Genomic DNA, 22,971 nt, shown 5'->3' on the forward strand with positions numbered 1-22,971 from the left:
CTCGGCCTGACAGAAACCTTTGGCGGCAGCTTTGTGTAGACATCCCACTGTTGGTATTAACGCGCCACCCGAGTGACGAACCTTCTTTTTTTGTTGTTTTTTGTGATTTTCTTTGTCCAGTCTGCGTTTTCTACCCCAAGGTGTAGGTCTCACTGGCTCATCAAGGCCATCAAAAGTGTTACTACAGTTTAAAGCACTCATTTTGAGGAATGAATGAACATAAACAAAGTAACAAACCTCTGTTCAGATCGCCGCCTATTTGGATTGCATAGAACGCTCACCGAATTCTGATTGGTTGAGAGGATATATCCCGTTTAGGCTAAAAATAGGTTTGGCGCTTATCTCGTTTTGGAAAGAAACTGCATCTTGCAGTACATTTTAAACAAGTAAATATAGCGATTTGTCATGAAACGTTGATGGAGCAGTGAATAGGTCCAGTACACAGCAAAATGACATGACAAACTCATTTTTTTTAAAAATGGCGTTTATCCCGTTTTGGAAAAGAGCTCTTCAAATATATTTCACATTTTTTAGGCCTGTGAGGCGAGTAGGCTACGGTCCGGCTCATGATGATCTCCAGTTCAAGCACCTTAGGCTGTGTTGTGATTGCTAGACTATTTACTTTTTATGAATTAAATCCAGGAAATTGGTTAATGAAAAATGTATTAGAAATTAAGATACAATTAATACAAAACGAAATTTGTTTTAAAGAAAGGCTTTGGGCTTTCTGTTTTGAGGTCTCTGTGAAAGTTTGAAAGTCTTTGCCGCTTTCAGAGCGCTCGCGTCCGGAGAACTGTTACGTTATATTGTTTTTTCCTCATAAATGCAAACACGAAAAATAAAAGACAAAATACTTTTTTAAAAAGACAAACCATCAATTTTTGGGGGAAAAATGGATGGATTTATAGCGTTTTGAAAAGAAAATGTTTTACTTTGAATTTATCATCAAAAATATTGTTGTTTGATTTAATAATCACTGTTGCAAGAGGTGCCTAGTTCTGTTTTTGTTTTTGTTTTTTTGTAAGTGGAAAAGTAGGGGCTACCTCAGATTCTGTTTAGTTAGCTCCTTTGTTTTTTCTATAGCCTACAATAATAGGTAAAATGCAGCAAGGATGGCAAAAATATCGTCTGAATATCGATATCGAGATATTGGAAAAAAATATTGAGATATTAATTTTTGTCAATATCTCCCACCCCTACATACACACACACACACTCTCATACTCAAACACACACACACACACACACACAAAGATGTTTAATGGATGTGTCTGTGATCAGCACCAGCATCGGTCACCCATGACGACGTGAAGAAGAACAACAAACCTGCTGTTGCTACGGACGACCTCATCGTCACGGAAACACCCGAGAAGAAGCCGGAGGAGTTGAACTCAGTGGAGGAGGAGAACAAAACCAACAGTGACGAATCAGAACAAGCCCCGCCCACTTCTGTCACCAAGGTAACGGTCACACACACGTTCCTGCTGTAGATGATCTGAGAAATATTTTTTTCTTCTCAAATTCGGTTTTCCGTTTTATTAATCAAAATGAATGTTTAATCAATGGATTTCATAAAACTTTGACAATTTATTAAAATCATATTATTATAGTGAATTATTATTATTATTATTTTTTTTAAATTTTGTTTTATATTTTTTCTCCAATTCGGTTTAATAATAACAATAATAGTGCTCTATGAAGTGTTATATTATTAATTAATTAATATTAATATTCACCAAGACCATTAAGCGTACAGCTTTTGATTTATTCATCCAAATGTTGCCAATTCCTGTGACATTCCACATTATATTGTAATCTCCTTTTTATTAACCGGATTCCAGTTATGAAGTGAACTATAAATGTGTAGAATTAGAGTATGTTTATGAGCTTAACTTTCTGTCCTGTCACTAACAGCTTCTCTTTTCTCATTTCTCTTTTCTGTGCACGTTTAAAACACGCATACGTTTTCATAAATGTCCCTTGGTGTCCACACTACATTATACTGTATATTCCTTTTTTATGACCGGATTCTAGTTATGAAGTGAACTATAAATGTGTAGAATTAGAGTATTTTTATGAGCTTAACGACCGATTAATGCTCTTTTCTGTCCTGTCACTAACAGCTTCTCTTTTCCCATTTCTCTTTTCTGTGCACGTTTAAAACACGCATACATTTCCATACATATTTCCCTCGGCATCCACACTTTCATACTTTCCCATTTTTTTCACTTTTTTTAAATAAAATTTTTCCCAATTTAAAAAAAAAAAATTCTCCCACTTTTTTTCACTTTTTTTTCTCCCACTTTTTTTTCTCCCACTTTTTTCACTTTTTCTCTCCCACTTTTTCACTTTTTGCCCCTCCCACTTTTTTCTCCCACTTTTTTTTCTCCCACTTTTTTCTTTCTCCCACTTCTTTCCCACTTTTTTCTCCCACTTTTTTTCACTTATTCTCTCCCACTTTTTCACTTTTTTCTCCCACTTTTTTTTCTCCCACTTTTTTTTCCATTTTTTTCTCCCACTTCTTTCCCACTTTTTTTCTCCCACTTTTTTTCTCCCACTTTTTTTCCCTCCCACTTCTTTCCCACTTTTTTTCTCCCACTTTTTTCTCCCACTTTTTTTTCTCCCACTTCTTTCCCACTTTTTTTTCTCCCACTTTTTTCACTTTTTTTTTTCTCCCACTTTTTTTCCCTCCCACTTCTTTCCCACTTTTTTCACTTTATTTTTTTATTAAAATTTTTTTGGCCCTCATTTCTCCGTCCGTTCTCATCAGTCCTGTCCCTATTCCTCGGATCCGTTGGGATCTGAGCTCTCCCTCCCGTCCTCTCCGGTCTCGTCCACTAAAGTGCGCAGGAGACGGCGAGAGAGCAGCCGTAAGCGCGCGTCCTCCGTCAGTCCTGCTAAAACCACGGCGGGTTGCCGGCGGCGACAGGCTCAGGCGGACCGTAAAGCGGCTCTCCTGGAAGAGCGAGCGCTGCTTCTCTCCGCACGCAAACAGAGACTGGACCAGAACCGGAGCAATGCCGGCACGCTCTTCTCCTTCTCCCTTCATCTCCCCGACATGTCCTCGCTCCTGGACGACGACGGTTACCTGACGTTCCCCGATCTCACCGAGCTCCGCTTTCTCCCGGAGAGTCTGCATCACTTCATGCCCATTAAATCCCCCTCGCTCATCCCCTGCTTCCTCTTCATCTTCTTCTTCCTCCTGTCCACGTCGTTCTCGGTGCCGTACGCGCTCACGCTGTCCTTCCCGCTGGCGCTGTGTCTCTGCTACCTGGAGCCCAAAGCCGCGTCGCTAGGCTCGTCTCTCGCGCAGGGCTTCCAGGACAGCTCAGACGACGAGGTTTGTGACGATCTGGCGGAGTGTGAAGTGTGTGTTTCTCATCTCAGTTCCTTCTCATTCATGACATCCATGGAGTTATTGTCATCAGAGTTGTTTGGAAAAACCGGAAGACTGCTCTCTTTCCCGGCACCTCTTTATATTTATATATGTGTATGTGTGTGTATATATATATATATATATATATATATATGTATATGTATATGTATGTTAAGGGTGGAACGGTACATGTATTCGTATTGAACCGAAACGGTACGGGCGTCACAGTTCGGTGCATCAATTTACACAGAGAATACATGGTATAAAAATAATTAAAACTCGAGTGCAAATTAATTAATGAGAGAGAGAGAGAGAGAGAGAGAGAGAGAGGCGGGTGCGATCGAGAAGTCGTAAAGTGTTTACTTATATTTGTGTGTGTGTGTGTGTGTGTGGTGCTGGCGCGATCGAACAGTGGACACATAAAAACGTACTCCGTCATTTTGTTTATACAGGACATCATTCAAACTGCAAAGTGTTTAAGTCACTGTTAATTAAAATTTTAAGGAAAACAAATATATTAATCTGAAATGTTGCAAATTAATTTTCAATTCTTTCAGGTACAATTACCAAACATATCTCAAAGTCTTTTTGTCTTTTTATTAATTTAATTAATAAAGTAATTGTATAAAACTGTTGTCAGTGCACTACAAATAAACTGGTTCTATGCCTTTACTATATTAATAAAACCTATTTAAAAAATACAAGGCTTAAGTAATTTATTTTCCTTTGGTGGTTCGGCCTGAGAAATGCACAAGCCTTCTGCATTTCTGTTTAGTTTTTACCTCCATTGTACCGAACTTGTACCGAACCGTGACTTCTGTGTACCGTTCCACCCCTAATATATATATATTTGTGTGTGTGTGTGTGTATGTATGATCTTGAAAGACATTTCATAAAACTCATCTTCAGATTTGAGTCTGGAGGACATCTGGTTGGTTTCTCCCGTTGCTCGCTGCATGTGTGACGCAGTCGATCCTCCATCTGTGAGTGAAGCGTCCGGCGTTCGGCTCATCTGAATGTCCTCCGCTGGATAAAGAGTGTTTTGCTTGTTCTCCTCCTCACACACACCAGCGTCTGGTTCATCTGTGTTTTATACGCCACATCATTCCTTCATCCCTGCATGATCTTCATGAAGAACATCTATCTCACTGTGTGAAGTTTGATCTGAGTGTTTCTCCTTTATCGCTGCGATCCGCTCTTTGATCCGTCAGACCGACAGCGAGCAAACCGACTTCGCGTGTGACGACGACTCGACGGCGACTGAGGTGTGTTTGCGTTCGTCTTTATTCTCAATGTGCTTGTGAAACGAGTTAATAATGAGTGTGTCTCACGTCCTCTCTTTCACCCAAACTCATCATAGTCTGACTTTGAGGACAACCCTGACATGAGGACACAGGTACTGAGATCCAGAAACCAGTTCGAGGAGGTTTGATGGTCTTCTACGGGTTTTATTTCGAACTGGTTAAGCCTGAGAATCCAAATAAACCAGCAAAGACCAGCAAACCTTCTTAGTCCGGTTTAAGCCATTTCAACAGGATTCATCCATCAGCTCTCACAGTCTCCGTCATCACCACATGTTTGCTTGTGTTTATTTTGACGAGTGAAATGTTTCAGATGTGGATTTAGTTGCTGAGAGCGTTTTCTTTCCCCCTCTCTTTCTCTAGTATAGTTTCATAAAACGGATTAAAGGAGAGAACGTGTTTGTCAAGCACAGTAATCTCATGTTGGAGGTTTGTGAAGCATGAGGCGTGACGTGTGTGTGTGTGTGTGTGTGTGTGTGTGTGTGTGTTTTGGATTAAACTGCTGCTCATATGATCATATGAGCCGGTGAATAACTGTAAACTGCAGTCGATCCTAACAGCACTTGTTCTTATTTAAGTTTCAAACCCTCGCATGAATTAAACCATTTGATATTTCCAAATTGCACAAACAGATCTTTGTTTAACATGATCACAGTGTGATAAACTTCAATGAAACACTGAAGCCCAAAGTAAACTTGTTTTTTTTCCCCGCTACAGTCGAACAAGTAGCCTTTTAAATTTTACTCTATTTGATAGCATTCGTTCACATACACGCGCTTTAGAAAGTTTCATCTTTGCCCAGTGTCTGCGCTATTTCTCTCCAGAAGTTATGAACGATAAAAATGTCTCTTTTAAACTAAAGTTGCGGCCGTCTGTTGTTCTTCAGGTGTTTTGTTGTTGTTGTTGTTGTTGTGTGTCTTTAGTTTCGTTTTCTACTGAGAGACAACGGTCCAGTGCTGCCACCTTGTGGAACAACTGATTAGTGCAAAATGAGTATGTGCAACATATTGTCGTACTTATCTGGTGACAAAATTCGCATAATACTCACTTGTACTCGTTCAAACCGCAGTACACTTTGGGCTTAATTATTAGTATTTTATTTTTTTTGTAATACTGTTTTTATTGCATTTTCTTGAACACTTACACAACAATGTACATCACATGTCTGTAGCAACACATAAAATAACAAAAACAAACAAACAAACACCGGGGCTCATATTACATGAAAAGTGCAATAGCACAAACCAACATTGGATACTTTGGGCTTAATTTAGCAGGAAGCTTTAAGCAATGAAAAGTGTGGAAGCTTGTTTACGCCACGGAATAAATCAATAAAAAAAACAAGGTAATTGCAACTTTTTTTCGAAAAGCAGGTTTATATTTCACAATTCAGATTTTTTTTAGAAACAGATTTTAATACTCGAGAAAATTGCAAGATGTAAAATTATAATTATGAGTTTATAACTCGCAACTCAAAGAATTTGGGTCTGAATTGTGAGTTAAAAAGTCGCAATTACCTTCTTTTTAAAATTCCGTGCGGAAACAAACTCCCGATCGCTGCGTCTGGGATCACTTACTTTCTAAATGGGTATTACATTTGAATTTGAATTTGTCAGAATCATTTTTGGTCCCAAATGTTACTGGTAGTCACTGTATGAAGAGTTTGTGGGTATAATATGTCACGGTTTGCTTTATTTTGCTATCTTCACTTACATAAATGTCTAGTAAAAAAATATCAAAAATGATATCTGGTGTCTGAATAATTTTTTATTTGACTATTTACTTTTCACCTACTGTTAATTCGGACACATACTCTGTTGGCGCATTCTCTACAGTAGGGAAGTATTTGATTTCGGACGCAGCGGATGACACTTGTTTGAAATCTCTGTAATGCCCCGCCCCATTTTGATCTTTCGCTGTGCTGTGATTGGTGGATCAGGAGACAGACACGCCCACAGAACTAAAGCAGCATCAGCTGAGCGTCAGTGAGCTGAAGAGGTCGTTTTTGGAGATGCGTTGTGAAGCGTCCGGTGTGAATGAGTGGGACATGAGGCTGTCCTCGTCCCCTCGACTCTGTGCTCGACTGGACGAGTCTTCATCCATTAAACCACTCGTGTGCGCACTGGAAGTAAGACGTGTGCGGTTGGAGTGCCACTAATGTTCATTTAACAACATATCTGCTCTTTAACTTGCTAACTGTTAGTATTCCGGTGGTGGGGACACTTGACGAGCGTCTTATACACATCACATATTGTATTAATCATCAAAATTAGGTATCATTTGAAAGCTTTAACACTGGTTTGAAACGGCACTTGAAAACCTTTTAGCGTCTCAATTTTTGTGATGTCAACTTCAAATTTGGAACACAGCTTGGTTAGACGTATGGCTTTGATTTTATTGCGGTTTTAGAGCCAAATTATTTTGGAAAATGTTTATTTTGTATTATATAAAAGTACATTTGCTTTAGTGCTTTCAGATCTTCTTTAAAAAGGTCTGTATTCAAAGCATTCATGACCTGCAGCCATTTAAGTTCAGATCTGTGTTAACCGAGTAGAGGGATAGTTTGACCAAATATGAAGATTTATTTACTCCCCTTCATGATGTCGTTTTATCTGTGGAACCGACACAGAAAGTTTATGGAAGAATCTTTATGTAGCTCTTTTTCAATAGTGAATATTAACTCTAAAAATAACAAAAACTCTGTATCATAACTGTTCGAGTTGCTTGGACTCGTGTTTGGAGTTGATAAGAGCCGTCAAATGGAGAAAATGAAATAGCAGTAATGTTTTTTTTTTTTTTAATGGCATGCATTTCTGCTGAATGTTTAGGATTTTTATCATATGTAGATGTAAAACATCTTGTGTAATCTTAAACTGCTGTGTTTTTTTGGGCCAAGCACCAAAAGTGCTTATTGTATTCGCTAGTGTTCTTCTTTTTCTTCTTCTTACTCTTTCATGGCAGCCCATTGTACCATATGGTAAAAAGTTATGAAATTTGGGACACTGATAGAGGACAGTCTGAACATTAACCACACCATTTTTGGAGTCTCTAACTCAATCCCTCTAGCGCCACCAACTGTCCAAATATAATCGCTTTTGAACCATAAGGGCTAGAAACTAAATTCAAGATGATTCGATTGTCATTAAATTTTCCCGAAAAACATACTTTTTCGAACTAGTCTTGGACTGTTTTGCTGATTTTCACCAAAATTGGCTCAGATCATCTTCAGACCATGACGACCAAAAAACATGTAATTCAAGTTGATTCGTCAAACCGATCTTGAATAACGCGCTAGCAAATTTGACGAAGAGCACGTCAAAATTAACCTGAGGCTATATCTCCGCAACGCTTAAGCGTATTCTTACCAAACTTGGTGCGTGTTATGACATTGATGACCTGTGGGTACCTGTACAGTTTCAGCACAGTGCCACCTAGTGGTCAGGAGAATTGAAAATTTGTTACTTTTTGTTTTGTTTTTGTTTTTGGTGTTGCTTCTGAACAGTTTGGCCAAAAAATGGTCTCATGGTCAAAAGTTATAAGCAGTTATTTCAAATTACAAGTGATTGTATTTATGGGTTTTCAACCATTTGCTTAAAACCGTCTCCAAATATCTTTAGTCATTTTTGCAGTTGGTCTGACGATTTTTATCTCTTCATTCTGCCTCTGTAGTGCTTGGCCCCTTAATTACAGCTTGGAGCTATATTTATTTGTTTCTTGTTTTTTATTTTTCTATTTTTGTTGTATTCATGCAGCTATTGTATATCTTGCATTAACATTTCTACTACTACTATTAGAATAACTGAGTGAATAACTTTATTTCACAGTGTGTTTTGAGGACTAACTCGACTCCTCAACCTGGTTGTGTGTTAAGCTTATATTGACTCATAATAGAGTAAAACATCATTCCTGACTGTCAGGTTAGAGGCGTTTGGGAGTTTCCGAGGCAGAGTTAAACGTTTTTTTTTTTTTGTAATTTAGTTTGAAGCATTTTGTTTGTGAAAGTAAACATCCATCCTGTGTGTGTTTTTGTTTTTTGTTTTAATGTGACTGATGATTATTCCTGCATGATCACTCATTCTATGCTTTATAAGAGGCATTTTCACTCCACCAACCTCTTATAGGTTTAGCTCATTTAACTCTGGTGTTTATCGGCCCTGTCTCTGTGTCTGTAGATGTCAGAGGAGGATAAAGCCGAACCTGAAGATGTTGCAGTAAAGCCGGATCTCAATGTTGAGGTTAGACATTACTGTTTATTACATCGTGCATGCATGTATCCACTGCTCGCATTCATGGCTGTTTATTTTATTAAGACAAGAGCATATGTAGGTCATATTTCATGCCAAAATTAAAGTCATTTTCAAGTAATTTTTCTTCTCCGGAAAATGGAGAAAAAAACAATTACGAAGTAAGAAATTAGGTTTCACTTATGGTCCCTTTAACACATTCTGTTGACTATAAGTAACGTTGCACCTACATTTCTACTTACTCTCATTAGAGTGTTAGTAGAGTATTAGTATACTTGTAGGGTTAGGGTTAGAATTAGTTGACATATAGATGCAAAGTCTGTTGGGAGACTATCACAATAAAGAGTTAGTAGATATTAAGCTGACAGTCTACTAATACTCTAATGAGAGTTAGTTAACATCTAGTTGCAAAGTTACTTATAGGCAACAGAATGTTTAAAAGGGACCATCAAAATAAAGTGTTACCAAGAAATTAGTTTCACCCTAAACTTACGAAATTCCAACCTCTTTGGAAACGGTTCTGAAATACAGTAGGAAAAGTGATTTACTCATCTTCTGAAGCTTATTTAACCCAGTGCCATGGGAACTCATGGGAAATCATGGGAACTCCTGCAAGAATCCAACTTTTGCCGTAATCTGTAAACCCTCCTTCACAGTCAACATGTTTCCTACAGTGTGCTTTATGAAACACTCGGCGTGTCCGTCTCACTGCGGGTTTTATCGCAGTCTTCAGACTCAAAGGGGTTTTCAGAGGAGAATCCGTCTGACTGTGAGATGCCATTGGGATTTGTTTAATCTGTCTGGGAAACTTGTCTCGGAGATTAATAAAATGAGATTTAGATCTGCTAAACCATTGTGATTCACAGGTGAATCTTGGTCCTGTTTTCTGCTTGACATCTGTTGGATCGGCTGCGTTGGTTTAATATCACACATAACTCTATTCTTAAAGAACAACTGCTTCTTCTGGTTTATTATGATCCATAAATTCTATAAATGATCCATTAGGGGCTGATTTAGAGCCTGGGCTCTTTTTCCACAGCGAGTTGCTGTTTGATTTGTTGATGTATTTGACGTTCTCTCATCATAGACAATATTACTGCTGTCGTTTCTTTTAAGACCTTCTGTAAATCTACAAATTTATGTTGTTTCAAAAAGTTTGAAACTGAACCTTTGAGACCCTGAATTATGAAACAAAACACATGAGGGTCGTATATCTCAGCCGCTGGCTTTAGTGAAGGACAGACATTCAGATCAGATCTTCTGGAATCAAAATAAACGGGATTATAGGAATCTTGTCAAGACAAGCCAGAGGAACATGGAACGGTTGTCCATCAGATATGGCGGCTTAAAGTAACATGCAGGTATTGTAAATCTTTCAGATCAATAAGCGGATTAACTAATTTGACGTGTGAGAGAGAGTTCACGTTCACATCACGGTAATATTGCAAGTTTTAATGTTTTCTTCTCGCTCTCTAGTGAGTTGTTCATCATTTTAAGACAGTAGAGAGATGCAGGAATGTCTGAGAGGAAGAATTATGACCAAAGGACTCGAATCTGAGACACAACCACTTCTATGCTGCAAACACACACTTTGTTGGTAACTTTGGGGTCACTTGTTTCTGAAGTATTTATGGATGGCAAATTTTCTCAACTCACAATTGTGGCGGAGCTCATTTAAATGTTGATGCTGTTGATGCAGCAAGTGGTTTTGCTCTGTAATAAACACTGTGAGAGAGAAATGAAGTGTGCCGTTTTTTTCCCAGAGTTCAGTTGCCCCACAGGTGGAGGTGTGCTGTGAGACACGGGCTCAAACTCCCTCTGCTGGTGAAAAAGAGAAGTATATGAAGGCCCTGAGTGAGGCCATCGCGATGGGGAGACGCTCTTCATGGGCTTCGAATAGAGAAGCTGTCGTTCCTGAGGATCAAGCATTAAACAGCAGAAGCTGTCATGAAGACTTGCTCCAAACCAGCTCAGAAACCCTGGAGATTCCTGCTGGAAACCCAGAAATCATTTGCCATGAAGAAGATGAAGATTTATTCCACATCTGGGATCCGAAAGATGAAGATGAAAACAGGGAAACTGCAATGGAAGAAACCACCAGAGAAACCCAAGACATTCCTGTTGGAATCCCAGAAATGATGTGCCGTGAAGATGATGAAGATTTGCTCCAAATCTGGGATCCAAAACGCCAAAGTAATGAGATTGAAGTTGAAATCAAGGACACTGCAATGGAAACTCCATCTGGAGGAGAAGAAACCAGTTCAGAAACTCAAGAGATTCCTGCTAGAATCCAAGAATTGACGTGCCATGAGGAAAATGAAGATTTGCTCCAAATCTGGGATCAGAAATGCCAAAGTATTGAGGTTAAAGAAATCAAGGAAACTGCAATGGAAGAAACCACCAGAGAAACCCAAGAGATTCCTGCTGGAATCCCTGAAATGATGTGCCGTGAAGATGATGATAAAGGTTTGCTTCAAATCTGGGATTCAAAATGCGAAAGTATTGAAGTTGAAATTGAAATCAAGAAAACTGCAATGGAAACTCCATCTGGAGGAGAAGAAACCAGTTCAGAAACTCAAGAGATTCCTGCTAGAATCCCAGAAATAATGTGCAGTGAAGATGATGAAGGTTTGCTCCAAATCTGGGATCCAAAACGCCAAAGTACTGAAGTTGAAATTAAAATCAAGAAAACTGCAATGGAAACTCCATCTGGAGGAGAAGAAACCAGTTCAGAAACACAAGAGATTCCTGCTAGAATCCCAGAAATTATGTGCCGTGAAGATGATGAAGATTTGCTCCAAATCTGGGATCCAAAACGCCTAAGTATTGAAGTTGAAATCAAGGACACTGCAATGGAAACTCCATCTGGAGGAGAAGAAACCAGTTCAGAAACACAAGAGATTCCTGATAGAATCCAAGAAGTGACGTGCCATGAGGAAAATGAAGATTTGCTCCAAATCTGGGATCAGAAATGCCAAAGTATTGAGGTTAAAGAAATCAAGGAAACTGCAATGGAAGAAACCACCAGAGAATCCCAAGAGATTCCTGCTGGAAACCCAGAAATAATTTGCCATGAAGAGGATGAAGATATATTCCACATCTGGCATCCGAAACACCAAAGTATTGAGATTGAAGTTGAAATCAAGGACACTGCAATGGAAACTCCATCTGGAGGAGAAGAAACCAGTTCAGAAACTCAAGAGATTCCTGCTAGAATCCAAGAAGTGACGTGCCATGAGGAAAATGAAGATTTGCTCCAAATCTGGGATCAGAAATGTCAAAGTATTGAGGTTAAAGAAATCAAGGAAACTGCAATTGAAGAAACCACCAGAGAAACCCAAGAGCAGAATGAGAATGAGATGTCGGCGTTGTTCCACCGCCGCATTGAGAGTTTTGATCAAGAACACGTTGACGAAGCATTTGGAGAAACGTTTAATCGTTCTCAGCTCTTGTTTTTTAATGAAGAGGACAAGTCCATCAACTTGGAGACACAATATTATGGAGAATTTCCACTTTATATGACGTCTGATTCATCAGCTGAGCAGAACAAGATAGAAGACCAACCTCAAGCGAAGACCATCAACGTTAAAGATGAAGAAGAGCAGTCAATGTTTCAAACGGCAGATATTATGAAGACAAAAGTGTTGCCCGGTCAAAATGAGGAGGATGAAGAGAATGAGCTGGTTTCTGAATCACATGAAGAACAGGAAGTAAAGCAGGAAGTGCATGAACATACACTAGAGGTAATCAATCCCAGAATGCATCTGGGTCACCGTGTGTTTCTGCGCTGACACCGGCACTGACTAATGATGGAAATCCTCTCTTTCTTCTTTCTTCACAATTGGAAGTGTGTGATGAATGTGATTGATCACATTAAATACACAAAGCTGCATGATCACAGATGTTGTTATAACACCCCCCCCCCCCACACACACACACACATGCATGTCATGAGCAGCTGGACTTTTCCATTTGCCACTCAAACTGCTGATTTTGTCTTCAACGCATGGTTGAATAAGAAACCAGTTGTGGCGTTGAGTCCACTTTTATTTCAGATCGATTCAAAGCAGAAAATAACAGTGATAAAGTTGCAAAATCCACCATTATGAAACAACGTGAGCTATAAAGCAGCTTTTCAGAAGATAATGTCATTATTCAGTTCAATGTTGCTTCAGTTTAGTTCAATTACAGTGTTTAATATTTCAAAATTCAATTCTGAAACCAATTAAATTTCAGCTATAAAGCTGCTTTTCAGAATGATTGATTCAGTTCAATGTTGATTCAGTTTAGTTTAATAACTGTGTCAATGTTGCAAAGTTTATCAGTTATGAAACGAATTGAATTCCGCTATAATCAGCTCAAATTCAGTTCAATGTACACTGCTGTTCGAAAGTTTGGGATCGGTAAGATTATTTAATGTTTTTAAAATAAGTAGATATGCTCTTATGCTCACCATGGCTGCATTTATTTGATAAAAAAACCTGTAAAATTGTTAAATATTATTACAATTTAAAATAACTGTTTTCTATTATAATATAATTTAAAATGTAATTTATTCCTGTGATCAAAGCTGAATTTTCAGCATCATTACTCCAGTCTTCAGTGTCACATGATCCTTCAGAAATCATTCTAATATGATGATTTGATGCACAAACATTCATTATCATTATCAATGTTGAAAACAGTTGTGTACAATTTTATTTTTCAGGTTTTTTGATGAACAGAAAGTTCAAAATAACAGCAATTACTATATGTTCACAGAGAAAACAGCTGTTTTACATTGGAATAATGTTTCAGAATTTTAACTATTTTTGATCAAATAAATGCAGCCTTGGTGAGCAGAAGAGACTTCTTTTAAAAACATTAAAAATCTTACAGATCCCAAACTTTTGAACCGCAGTGTAAATATGAATGCATGATGTTGAATGCAAAAAAAAATGTTCCTGTTGAATATCCTAAAATGTTACATTACAGAAGAACAATGTTGAAATGTTGAATTATAAATACAGTAGTGTTCCCTCATCACTTGAATGGAGTAATCGTCTACAAGTATGATTAACTGAAGTATCAGTGTTCCAGCTGGATGTGAAGCTGATTGGAGGTTTTTCGATGCAGATGCGCTTGATCGAGTCGAGTGTTTAAGCGTGATTTCTCTGTTCCAGAATCAGCCGTCGGAGGAGCCGAGTAAAGACGTTCCTGTGGTTCACACCGAGACCAAGACCATCACGTACGAGTCTTCTGAGGTAAACACTCCTATTCCTCAGGATGTTTATGGCATGACGGCCATGTCTTTTTCAAGTCAAGTCTCCTTCATTTATACAGCGCTTTTACCAATATAGACTCAGACATCCCAACCTGCACAAAGTCATTTCCGGGAGTCAAGAAATCTCCAACGGGGGGGGGGGGGGGGGGGTTGTGATTAATTCGGTTCGAAAGTAGAGATAAAATCCCGAGGCACACACGCACACTAGCGCACACACGCAAGGTCTCTCGCTCCCTCTCTCTGCCGTGCGCGCGCTACGCTTGCGCGCTCTTGCTTCCGGGAGATTTTAACTGATTTGCAGGCATCAGGGAGCCGCTATCAATATGCGGGAGACTCCCGGAACTTCCGGGAGACTTGGGATGTCTGTAGACTGTTTCAAAGCAGCTTTATAGTGATAATAGGAGATTACAGTAACAGAGATTGTTTAGGCTTTACAGCAGCTCTAGAATAAAGTTATTGTCAAGATAAAGTTAGTTTTGATTGATTCACTCCCCCGGAACCCCCCCCCCCCCCCAATCTGTATTAAAACTGCACATTTTAGAGTGGCCTTTTATTGTGGCCAGCCCTAAGGCACACCTGTGCAAAAATCATGCTGTCTAATCCGCATCTTGATATGCCACACCTGTGAGGTGGATGGATTATCTCGGCAAAGGAGAAGTGCTCACTAACACAGGTTTAGACAGATTTGTGAACAATATTTGAGAGAAATAGGCCTTTTGTGTACATAGAAAAAGTCTTAGATCTTTGAGTTCAGCTCATGAAAAATGAGGGCAAAAACAAAAGTGTTGTGTTTATAATTTTGTTCAGTGTAAATACGGAAGATCGCTGTGAAAATACAGACCGGAAGACAAAAGACAACGAGAGCAGTGCTGAAAAAGGGGCGGGGCTACATAAGCTCTATAGGTATGCGCGTTTAATGCTTGTGTGTGTGTGTTTGTGTTTGAAGGTTGATGCGAATGGCGACTCGGATCCAGGCGTCCTCATGAGCGCTCAGACGATCACATCAGAGAACAACAGCACCACCACCACCACACACATCACTAAAGTCAGTGCAAACGCTCTCGGTCTCATCTGTGTGTTTACACTCATCCTTCCCTCGTGGCTCAAAATGATCCGAAAGCCCTATTTATTTATTTATTTATTTATTTACAAAAAGCTTATTTGATTTAATTTTTTTATGCAATTTTTTGGAGGTTTTTTTGTTATTTTTTATTTTATTTACCTTTTAAATTACTCGATTTGATCAATAAATAATAAATAGTAATTTAGTAATTTATGCACATACTTTCAACTGTTTCACCTGTTAAGCTGCAACGCCACTTTTGAAAAATCCCCAGAAATGACATACCCAAACTAAAACAGATACAGTTCATGAACCCTTTGTACTAAAAGCACAAGTATGATCTCGTTTGAAAGCTGACACCTGGCAGTTTATTGTAAATGTAGAATTAATTATTGTCGTAATGACAAAAAATGTTATAAATAGCTTCAAAGTTTTGTAAAGTTATTAGAAATTATTTTTTATGAAACATCCTCATGAAAATAAAATTGAAATTGGCACTGGAGCAATCTAGAAATGCACTACAGCTAAAGCCACATGTCTAAACATTTTATGTTTAAAATCTGAAGATAATAAGCCCAAAACTCTGTATTTAGTTAAATGTTTTTCAAGACCATGTCATGTGACTAACAGTTAGGGCTAGCTAGCATGTTAGCTTAGCACACCATCAATACACGACAATATATGAGATTAAAACCATATTTATGCTCAAAACGTACTTTATAACTCAAGCCGAATGTTTTAAATAATCTTCTGTGATCTAATTTAGCTTCAGATAAAAAAATCAGACAGAAAATATATTATTTGATAGTATTATGCACAATGATGAAGTCTATATAGATTAGCATTACATTATAAATATAATCTATTATTATAAAAATACCTGGCATGGCTTGAAGAACACAGGCAAATCAGATATCATTGCAATCATGTTTATTGTCTTCAAAACATCTTTTATCTGCATGATTACAGCCGATCTCTGTTAGCTGTGTGTGTGTTCGAGGCTTCCTGGAATGTCACATGATCATGGCTCTTCTTCATGTGCCATATATGGACTATATTACTGTGCATATAGCGCCCTCAGGCTATTGGTATGAATTGAAAACACTGTGAATTAGAATACCAAACGCTCATAAAGATTACATCGACGCATTTGGGTATAAATTCAATAAATATTATTCCTGTCTATAGAAATATGATGTGAATCTAAAAGAATCTATCAATATTTCTCCAAATCTGCACATTTTTAAGCTAAAGCCCTGAGGGACGTTGTTTTGTGTATCGCTGTCATGACGACAGCACAGAGTTTTTTATGAATGAAAGCGGCTGACGCGCATAATTCATATTAAAGGTATCGACTCATTTTTTCATTTCATAACTCCTGACACAAATTAAGACATAACTGTCACTATGAGTTTCTCAGAATACAATAGTGGTCAAATACTGAAACTTGAGTCTTATATCTTTTTAATGATGTATAGTTTGTCAAGTTATAACATTAAATCTGATAGTAATTTTGAATTAAATAAATAAAAAACGCTTCAGTGCGCCGACGCACTGGTGAAGCTTAACAGGTTAAATTCAAAATAACTCACAATTTCATGCATAAACCCTTTTAATTCGTCTCAAAATATCTTGCATTGGGTGTCTTTGTCGACCTCTTGTGGAAAAATAAATAATTTAAGATGATATTTCATGACTCTAGATGGCCTTATAACTCTATATGGAGTAAATGAGCTGTTCCGCTGGGTCCTAAAGTCAGTTTTCCTTCAGTATGCATTCAGATACACATATAGACATTATAAAAAAAAAATTGGGGGGTAAATCTTTTGCATTTTTTGTTTGCATTTTGAGCATTTGTAGGTTTTTCTGTGTACTGAAGCATTCCTCGCATTCCATTCATTTCTAAGGAGGTCAAATTGACACAATAGGGATGAATTTGTTACTTTTTTACATTTCAACCACAAAACTCGATTCCATTAAATTTTTGGGGTGTAATCGTGGTTCAGGTTTGACACAAGTCCTGGGGTCTTGGACCCCTCTGATGAACACTAAATTTTCAACAACAACAAAAATCCATGTCAAAATTTCCCAAGTGAAGGATGAGTGTTAAATCAGGCAGGATCACAGAATCCAGGTGTGATTTTGATGTCAGAAGCGTAACAGGTTTGATTGTGTTTCGTCAGACGGTGAAGGACGGCATCTCAGAGACTCGCATCGAGAAGAGGATCGTGATCACAGGAGACGCAGACATCGACCACGACCAGGTACAGAGATCGCTTAACCTGTGTGAGGAAATAACCTGTGTGAGGAAATAACCTGTGTGAGGAAATAACCTGTGTGAGGAAATAACCTGTGGATAGATAGTGATCTGTCTAACACACTGCATACACACTGACAGAAGAGGAACATGACATCTCAGTGTGTCTCGTTGACATTAAACACACAAAACACAAAAATCTAATACAAGTTTAGAATGAAAATGCATTATTTTTTAATTATTATCATTATTGTTGTTTATTTAATAGGGACTAAAAATAAGTTTTTATCTATTTATAAGGTAAAGAATGACTTTAGTGTGTGTGTGTGTGTGTGTGTGTGTGTGTGTGTGTGTGTGTTACCCCTTTTCCACCAAGGCAGAGCTGGTGCTGGTTCGGAGCCAGAGCCTAGTTTCAAATCGGTTCTTTGTTTTTCCACCGCCAAAGCACCAGCTCCGAACCAGTGAAACTGGTTCTTAAGTAGCACCAAATCATTGCAGGGTCTAAAACGGAGCCAAGAAAGAACCGCTTGCGTCAGGGGCTGGGGGCGGGGTTACCGTGACCAACAAGACGAATAGAAACTTGTGACCGCCATTTATAAATAGCAGCTAGTCGAGCTAATAGCAGCTCGATTATAATATCCGTCTATGTAAGTTACGGCGAGCTGCACGAACGCGTTGGATTCCGATGTATTTTTGCAAACCCATGAGCATCCATAGTATTACAACGTCCGTTATTGTTGATGGCTTGTTCGAGATGCACCGGAGCGGCGAGGACCGATCGGAGCTGCGGGAGTGTTTGGAGAGCATACGACTCCTTGTGCTTTTAGATCGCTATCGCAGTGCTTTGATGTCACGCGGCGATCGATCTGCGAGAAGCCGATGCATCTCGAACAAGCCTGGAGTGTTTGTGTTTGGCGCTACCGCACTAGCGGTTGCTGGGCAACATGAGACGTATACAGTGACGTAAGATCTGGCTCTGTTGTGGCTCTCTAGCCGGTGGAAAGGCAAACCGGTTCTATTAAGCTCGTCAGTCGAACCAACTCTGAACCAGCTCTGGCTCTGGCTCTGAACCAGCACCCGGTTCTTGTTGGTGGAAAAGGGGTATGTGTGTGTGTATATATATATATCAGGCTAATTAAACTTATTTTACTTAATCTATTTCTCATTTTCATTTAGTTTAACTTGATGTAGTGAAAACTAAAACTGAAAAATTAAAACTATAGACATATTTAAAAAAAAAACTTACGAAAATGACAAAAACAAAATTACTAAAACTTTAACTAATATTAACTGAAAACAGAAAATATTAGAATAATATATGAAAATAAACAAATTTTAATAAAAACTATTATAGCATCTCAATGATACTAAAATAACACTGATATATATGATATGTATATATGTGTGTATATATATATATATATATATATATATATATATATATATATATATATATATATATATATAAAATGTGTGCGTGTGTGTGTATGTATGTATATAATATATATATATATATATATATTTAAATGTTTTCAATTTATGATTTAATAATAAATGTATTTTATTTAAAATATTTAAAAAAAAAAATAATTTATTAAGGTGTGTCAAGCATAAAATCGAATTTAAATAGACACTTTTTCTTTCCTATGATTTATATAAATACTAATTTTGTGGTGAGGGTGGAGGTTTTTCCGGCTATAAACGAATCAAAATCTTGTAATCATTCTTCAGATCTTTATATTTTTAACACACTTTATGATGCATGCAATTACAATCACAGTTCATTTTATGATATTGAATTGTTTGTGTAACATTCAAATCATTGATGTTGCTCTATAAACACACACGTTGATTGACTGATAATGGTTGTGCGCGTGTGTGTTTCTCTCTGCTGGTGCATTGTGGGTCAGGCTCTGGCTCAGGCTATTAAAGAGGCCAAAGAGCAGCACCCAGACATGAGCGTCACTAAAGTAGTGGTGCATAAAGAGAGCGAGATCTCGCCTGCCGAAGGTAAGAGCGATTCATGAGTCAAATTCATACGCTTGCTTTCATTTCATGCATGTGATCAAACCTCCGCGCTCACGTGTGTGTGTGTGTGTGTGTGTGTGTGTGTGTGTGTGTGTGTGTGTGGGTGTGGGTGTGGGTGTGTGTGTGTGAGGATGATCGCTCATTCAGAAATAATGATCTTGTGTGCCGCTTGCAGCTTCATGTTTGCGTGATGTTTATCTGTGTGTGCTCGTGCACGTGTGTTTACGGGATATTTCCAGAACCGTCTCAAAAACATCCAGGTCATATTTCACACCAAAATCAGAAAATAAATTATTTCACTTGATAAGTATAAAAATTAAATCATTTATCATTTATTTATTTATAATACATTATTTATTTATTTTCTTGTATTGTGACATTATTTTCATTTCACTGTAGTGAAAATAATAGTATAGTATTTGAATAGTGAAATATATATAAATGATATAAATAAATAGTTTTTTAATATGATTTATTATTTTATATATTATACAGTGTTTCCCATAGGATTTGGTGTGGTTTTAGGAAGCCAAACAATTAGAATATAGTAATATTATTATTATTATTATTATTATTATTATTATTAATCCTATGACAGAATTAGCCATATATTGATATATTGAAAAAAAATGTACACTGTAAAATTAACGAAAATAAATATTTCATAAGTATTATTTTACTTTGTTACAGGAAGGAAGTTACAATACTTTTCTGACCTAATTTCTTCACTTACAAGAGATAAACTCCTGGGCCTTTATTTTGACAGAAACTGTGGTTGCGCTTTTTTATGGAAACTGTGGTTGCGCTTTTATTTTGCCGGAAACTGTGGTTGCGCTTTTATTTTGACTGAAAATTGGTTGCGCTTTTATTTTGCCGGAAACTGTGGTTGCGCTTTTATTTTGCCTGAAAACTTGTTTCGCTTTTATTTTGACTGAAAACTGGTTGCGCTTTTACTGGTTGCGCTTTTATTTTGACGGAAAACTGGTTGCGCTTTTATTTTGACGGAAAACTGGTGGCGCTTTTCGGAAAACTGGTTGCGCTTTGATTGCGCTTTTATTTTGCCGGAAACTGTGGTTGCGCTTTTATTTTGACTGAAAACTTGTTTCGCTTTTATTTTGACTGAAAACTGGTTGCGCTTTTATTTTGACGGAAAACTGGTTGCGCTTTTATTTTGATTAAAAACGGAAGTTGCGCTTTTATTTTGACTGAAAATTTGTTTCGCTTTTATTTTGACTGAAAACTGGTTGCGCTTTTATTTTGACGGAAAACTGGTTGCGCTTTTATTTTGACTAAAAACTGGTTGCGCTTTTATTTTGACGGAAAACTGGTTGCGCTTTTATTTTGATTAAAAACGGAAGTTGCGCTTTTATTTTGACTGAAAATTTGTTTCGCTTTTATTTTGACTGAAAACTGGTTGCGCTTTTATTTTGACGGAAAACTGGTTGCGCTTTTATTTTGACTAAAAACTGGTTGCGCTTTTATTTTGACTAAAAACTGGTTGCGCTTTTATTTTGACTGAAAACTGATTGCGCTTTTCGGAAAACTGGTTGCGCTTTGATTGCGCTTTCATTTTGACGGAAAACTGGTTGCGCTTTTATTTTGACTGAAAACTTGTTTCGCTTTTATTTTGACAGAAAATTTGTTTCGCTTTTATTTTGACTGAAAACTGGTGTATAATAAAAAAAACACACACATATATATATATATATATATATATATATATTTATATATATATATATTTACATATCAGTTTGTTGCGCTACTTTTTATTACTGTAATGTGAAGGAAAATAATATATTATATAATAAAATATTTGTACATCAATTTGTTGTGCCTCCATTTTCCTTGCCTCTTATTACTGTAATAATAATCTAATGTGATGTTTGAGGGTTAAATGTGTTTAATTGTGATGAACATAATCTAACAATGCAAAAAATTAAATAAATAGGCTTCAAAATATTGATTATTGTGTTTGTTTCTGAGGTGGATTATGATCCGGATGTGTTTTTCCAGAGAATCTTTCACCTGTTCTCAGAGCGACTGAAACTTCAGATGTTTTCTTTGTGTTTGTGTTGTTTAGGAATAAAGTCCAAAGATCAGCCGAGAGAACAAACACACGACCTCTGACCTCAGACGACAGGCTCTTCATCGTGAAAACATCAGCTCACAAAACATGATGATGATGATGATGATGGACTCCAAACAGAAGAGGGGGGGGGATCTTTGCCTTACAACGATGACTCAAAATCTTTCATTAATGCCCGTTTATTTATAGTCCAGCGCCCCCTTGTGGAGACCGTGGGAAACACACGTCATGAATTTCTGTTTTTCTTTTAAAATTTCACCTGGACATTTTTCTTCGCAGGTTTTGTGAGATTCACACAAAATCATTTTAATTTCTACAAAAAGAAAAGCGGCTCAAAACGAGAGTCGTTGGTTTTTAAGTCCTGTACATAGAGAACTCAAACTCGCCCGGGTGAATCGACACGTTTCTACTTGAATCATAAATGTATTTTTATTGTTTCACGGTTGTTGTTTCTCACACTAATAGATTCAGCGTTATATATATGCAAAACGACGCCACTGTTTGAAGGGCTTTTGGTAAGTTTGTAAAGCGGTACTGAAACTCGCACAGTAGAAAGATCCCTCTCGTCTTGACCTTTGACCTTTTCTTATATTTGACCCTGAGAGGTCGTAGTGTTTGTAGGAGTGCGCACGGGACGGGATCGAACCAGCAGATACAGAACAATAAATGCAATTGATGTGATTTAATTTTGAGCTTTTATTTTGGAATAAAATATTGTTGAGATCAGCACTCTTTGTGTTTTGTGTTTATTACACGAATGTAGAAATATCACAATAATCATTTGTGTTTCGTTTCCATGCATCTGTATGATTAGATTGAGTTCATGTAAACTTCAGTGTTAATGTGATTATGCTCATAAATTGAGGAGTGCAATTTTATACATTTTAAATATTTTCATACATTTTAGCTTTTTTTATTTACAGAAACTAGGAGTGGAAATATATTCAAATAATTACTAAATAAATTCTGTAATTCCAGAAGTTTTAAGAACCACATATAGAAACACACACACACACTACCATTCAAAAGTTTGGAGTCATTGTTTTTTTTTTTTTTTTTTTTCAATAGAAATTAATACTTTTCTTCATCAAGAGCACATTAAATTGATCAAAAGTGACAGTAAAGACATTTATAATGTTACAAAATATTCTATTTCAAATAAACGCTGTTCTTTTGAACTTTCTATTCAAAGAATCCTGACAGTTTCCACAAAAATATGAAACATTGTTCAACACTGATAATAATCATAAATGTTTCTTGAGCATCAATCCTCATATTAGAGTGATTTGTGAAGGATCATGTGACACTGAAGACTGGAGTAATGATGCTGAACATTCAGCTTTGATCACAGGA

At 37.4% G+C, this 22,971-nt stretch overlaps 1 protein-coding gene across 11 annotated transcripts in view; it reads left to right on the forward strand.

Moving 5' to 3' along the window:
* Positions 1 to 22,347, forward strand: part of epb41l3b (erythrocyte membrane protein band 4.1-like 3b) — a 61,354-nt gene extending 39,007 nt beyond the window's left edge. For 7 of the 11 annotated variants that reach the window (XM_081374689.1, XM_081374692.1, XM_081374691.1 and 4 more), the window contains 10 exons: positions 1,282 to 1,460; positions 5,041 to 5,106; positions 6,617 to 6,805; positions 8,850 to 8,912; positions 10,685 to 12,664; positions 14,084 to 14,164; positions 15,131 to 15,229; positions 17,431 to 17,511; positions 19,415 to 19,514; positions 21,613 to 22,347. In XM_081374689.1, the coding sequence (XP_081230815.1) occupies positions 1,282 to 1,460; positions 5,041 to 5,106; positions 6,617 to 6,805; positions 8,850 to 8,912; positions 10,685 to 12,664; positions 14,084 to 14,164; positions 15,131 to 15,229; positions 17,431 to 17,511; positions 19,415 to 19,514; positions 21,613 to 21,659 (2,885 nt within the window). In that variant the 3' untranslated portion in view covers positions 21,660 to 22,347. Of the gene's footprint in view, positions 1 to 1,281; positions 1,461 to 2,770; positions 3,341 to 4,587; positions 4,642 to 4,736; positions 4,773 to 5,040; positions 5,107 to 6,616; positions 6,806 to 8,849; positions 8,913 to 10,684; positions 12,665 to 14,083; positions 14,165 to 15,130; positions 15,230 to 17,430; positions 17,512 to 19,414; positions 19,515 to 21,612 lie in introns of all 11 variants that reach the window. The other 4 variants (XM_081374687.1, XM_081374688.1, XM_081374684.1 and 1 more) reach the window with 2 other exon arrangements.
* The last annotated feature ends 624 nt before the right edge of the window (positions 22,348 to 22,971 follow it).

This window comes from Scardinius erythrophthalmus, assembly GCF_964197995.2.
Source record: "Scardinius erythrophthalmus genome assembly, chromosome: 9".
Taxonomy (NCBI): domain Eukaryota; kingdom Metazoa; phylum Chordata; class Actinopteri; order Cypriniformes; family Leuciscidae; genus Scardinius; species Scardinius erythrophthalmus.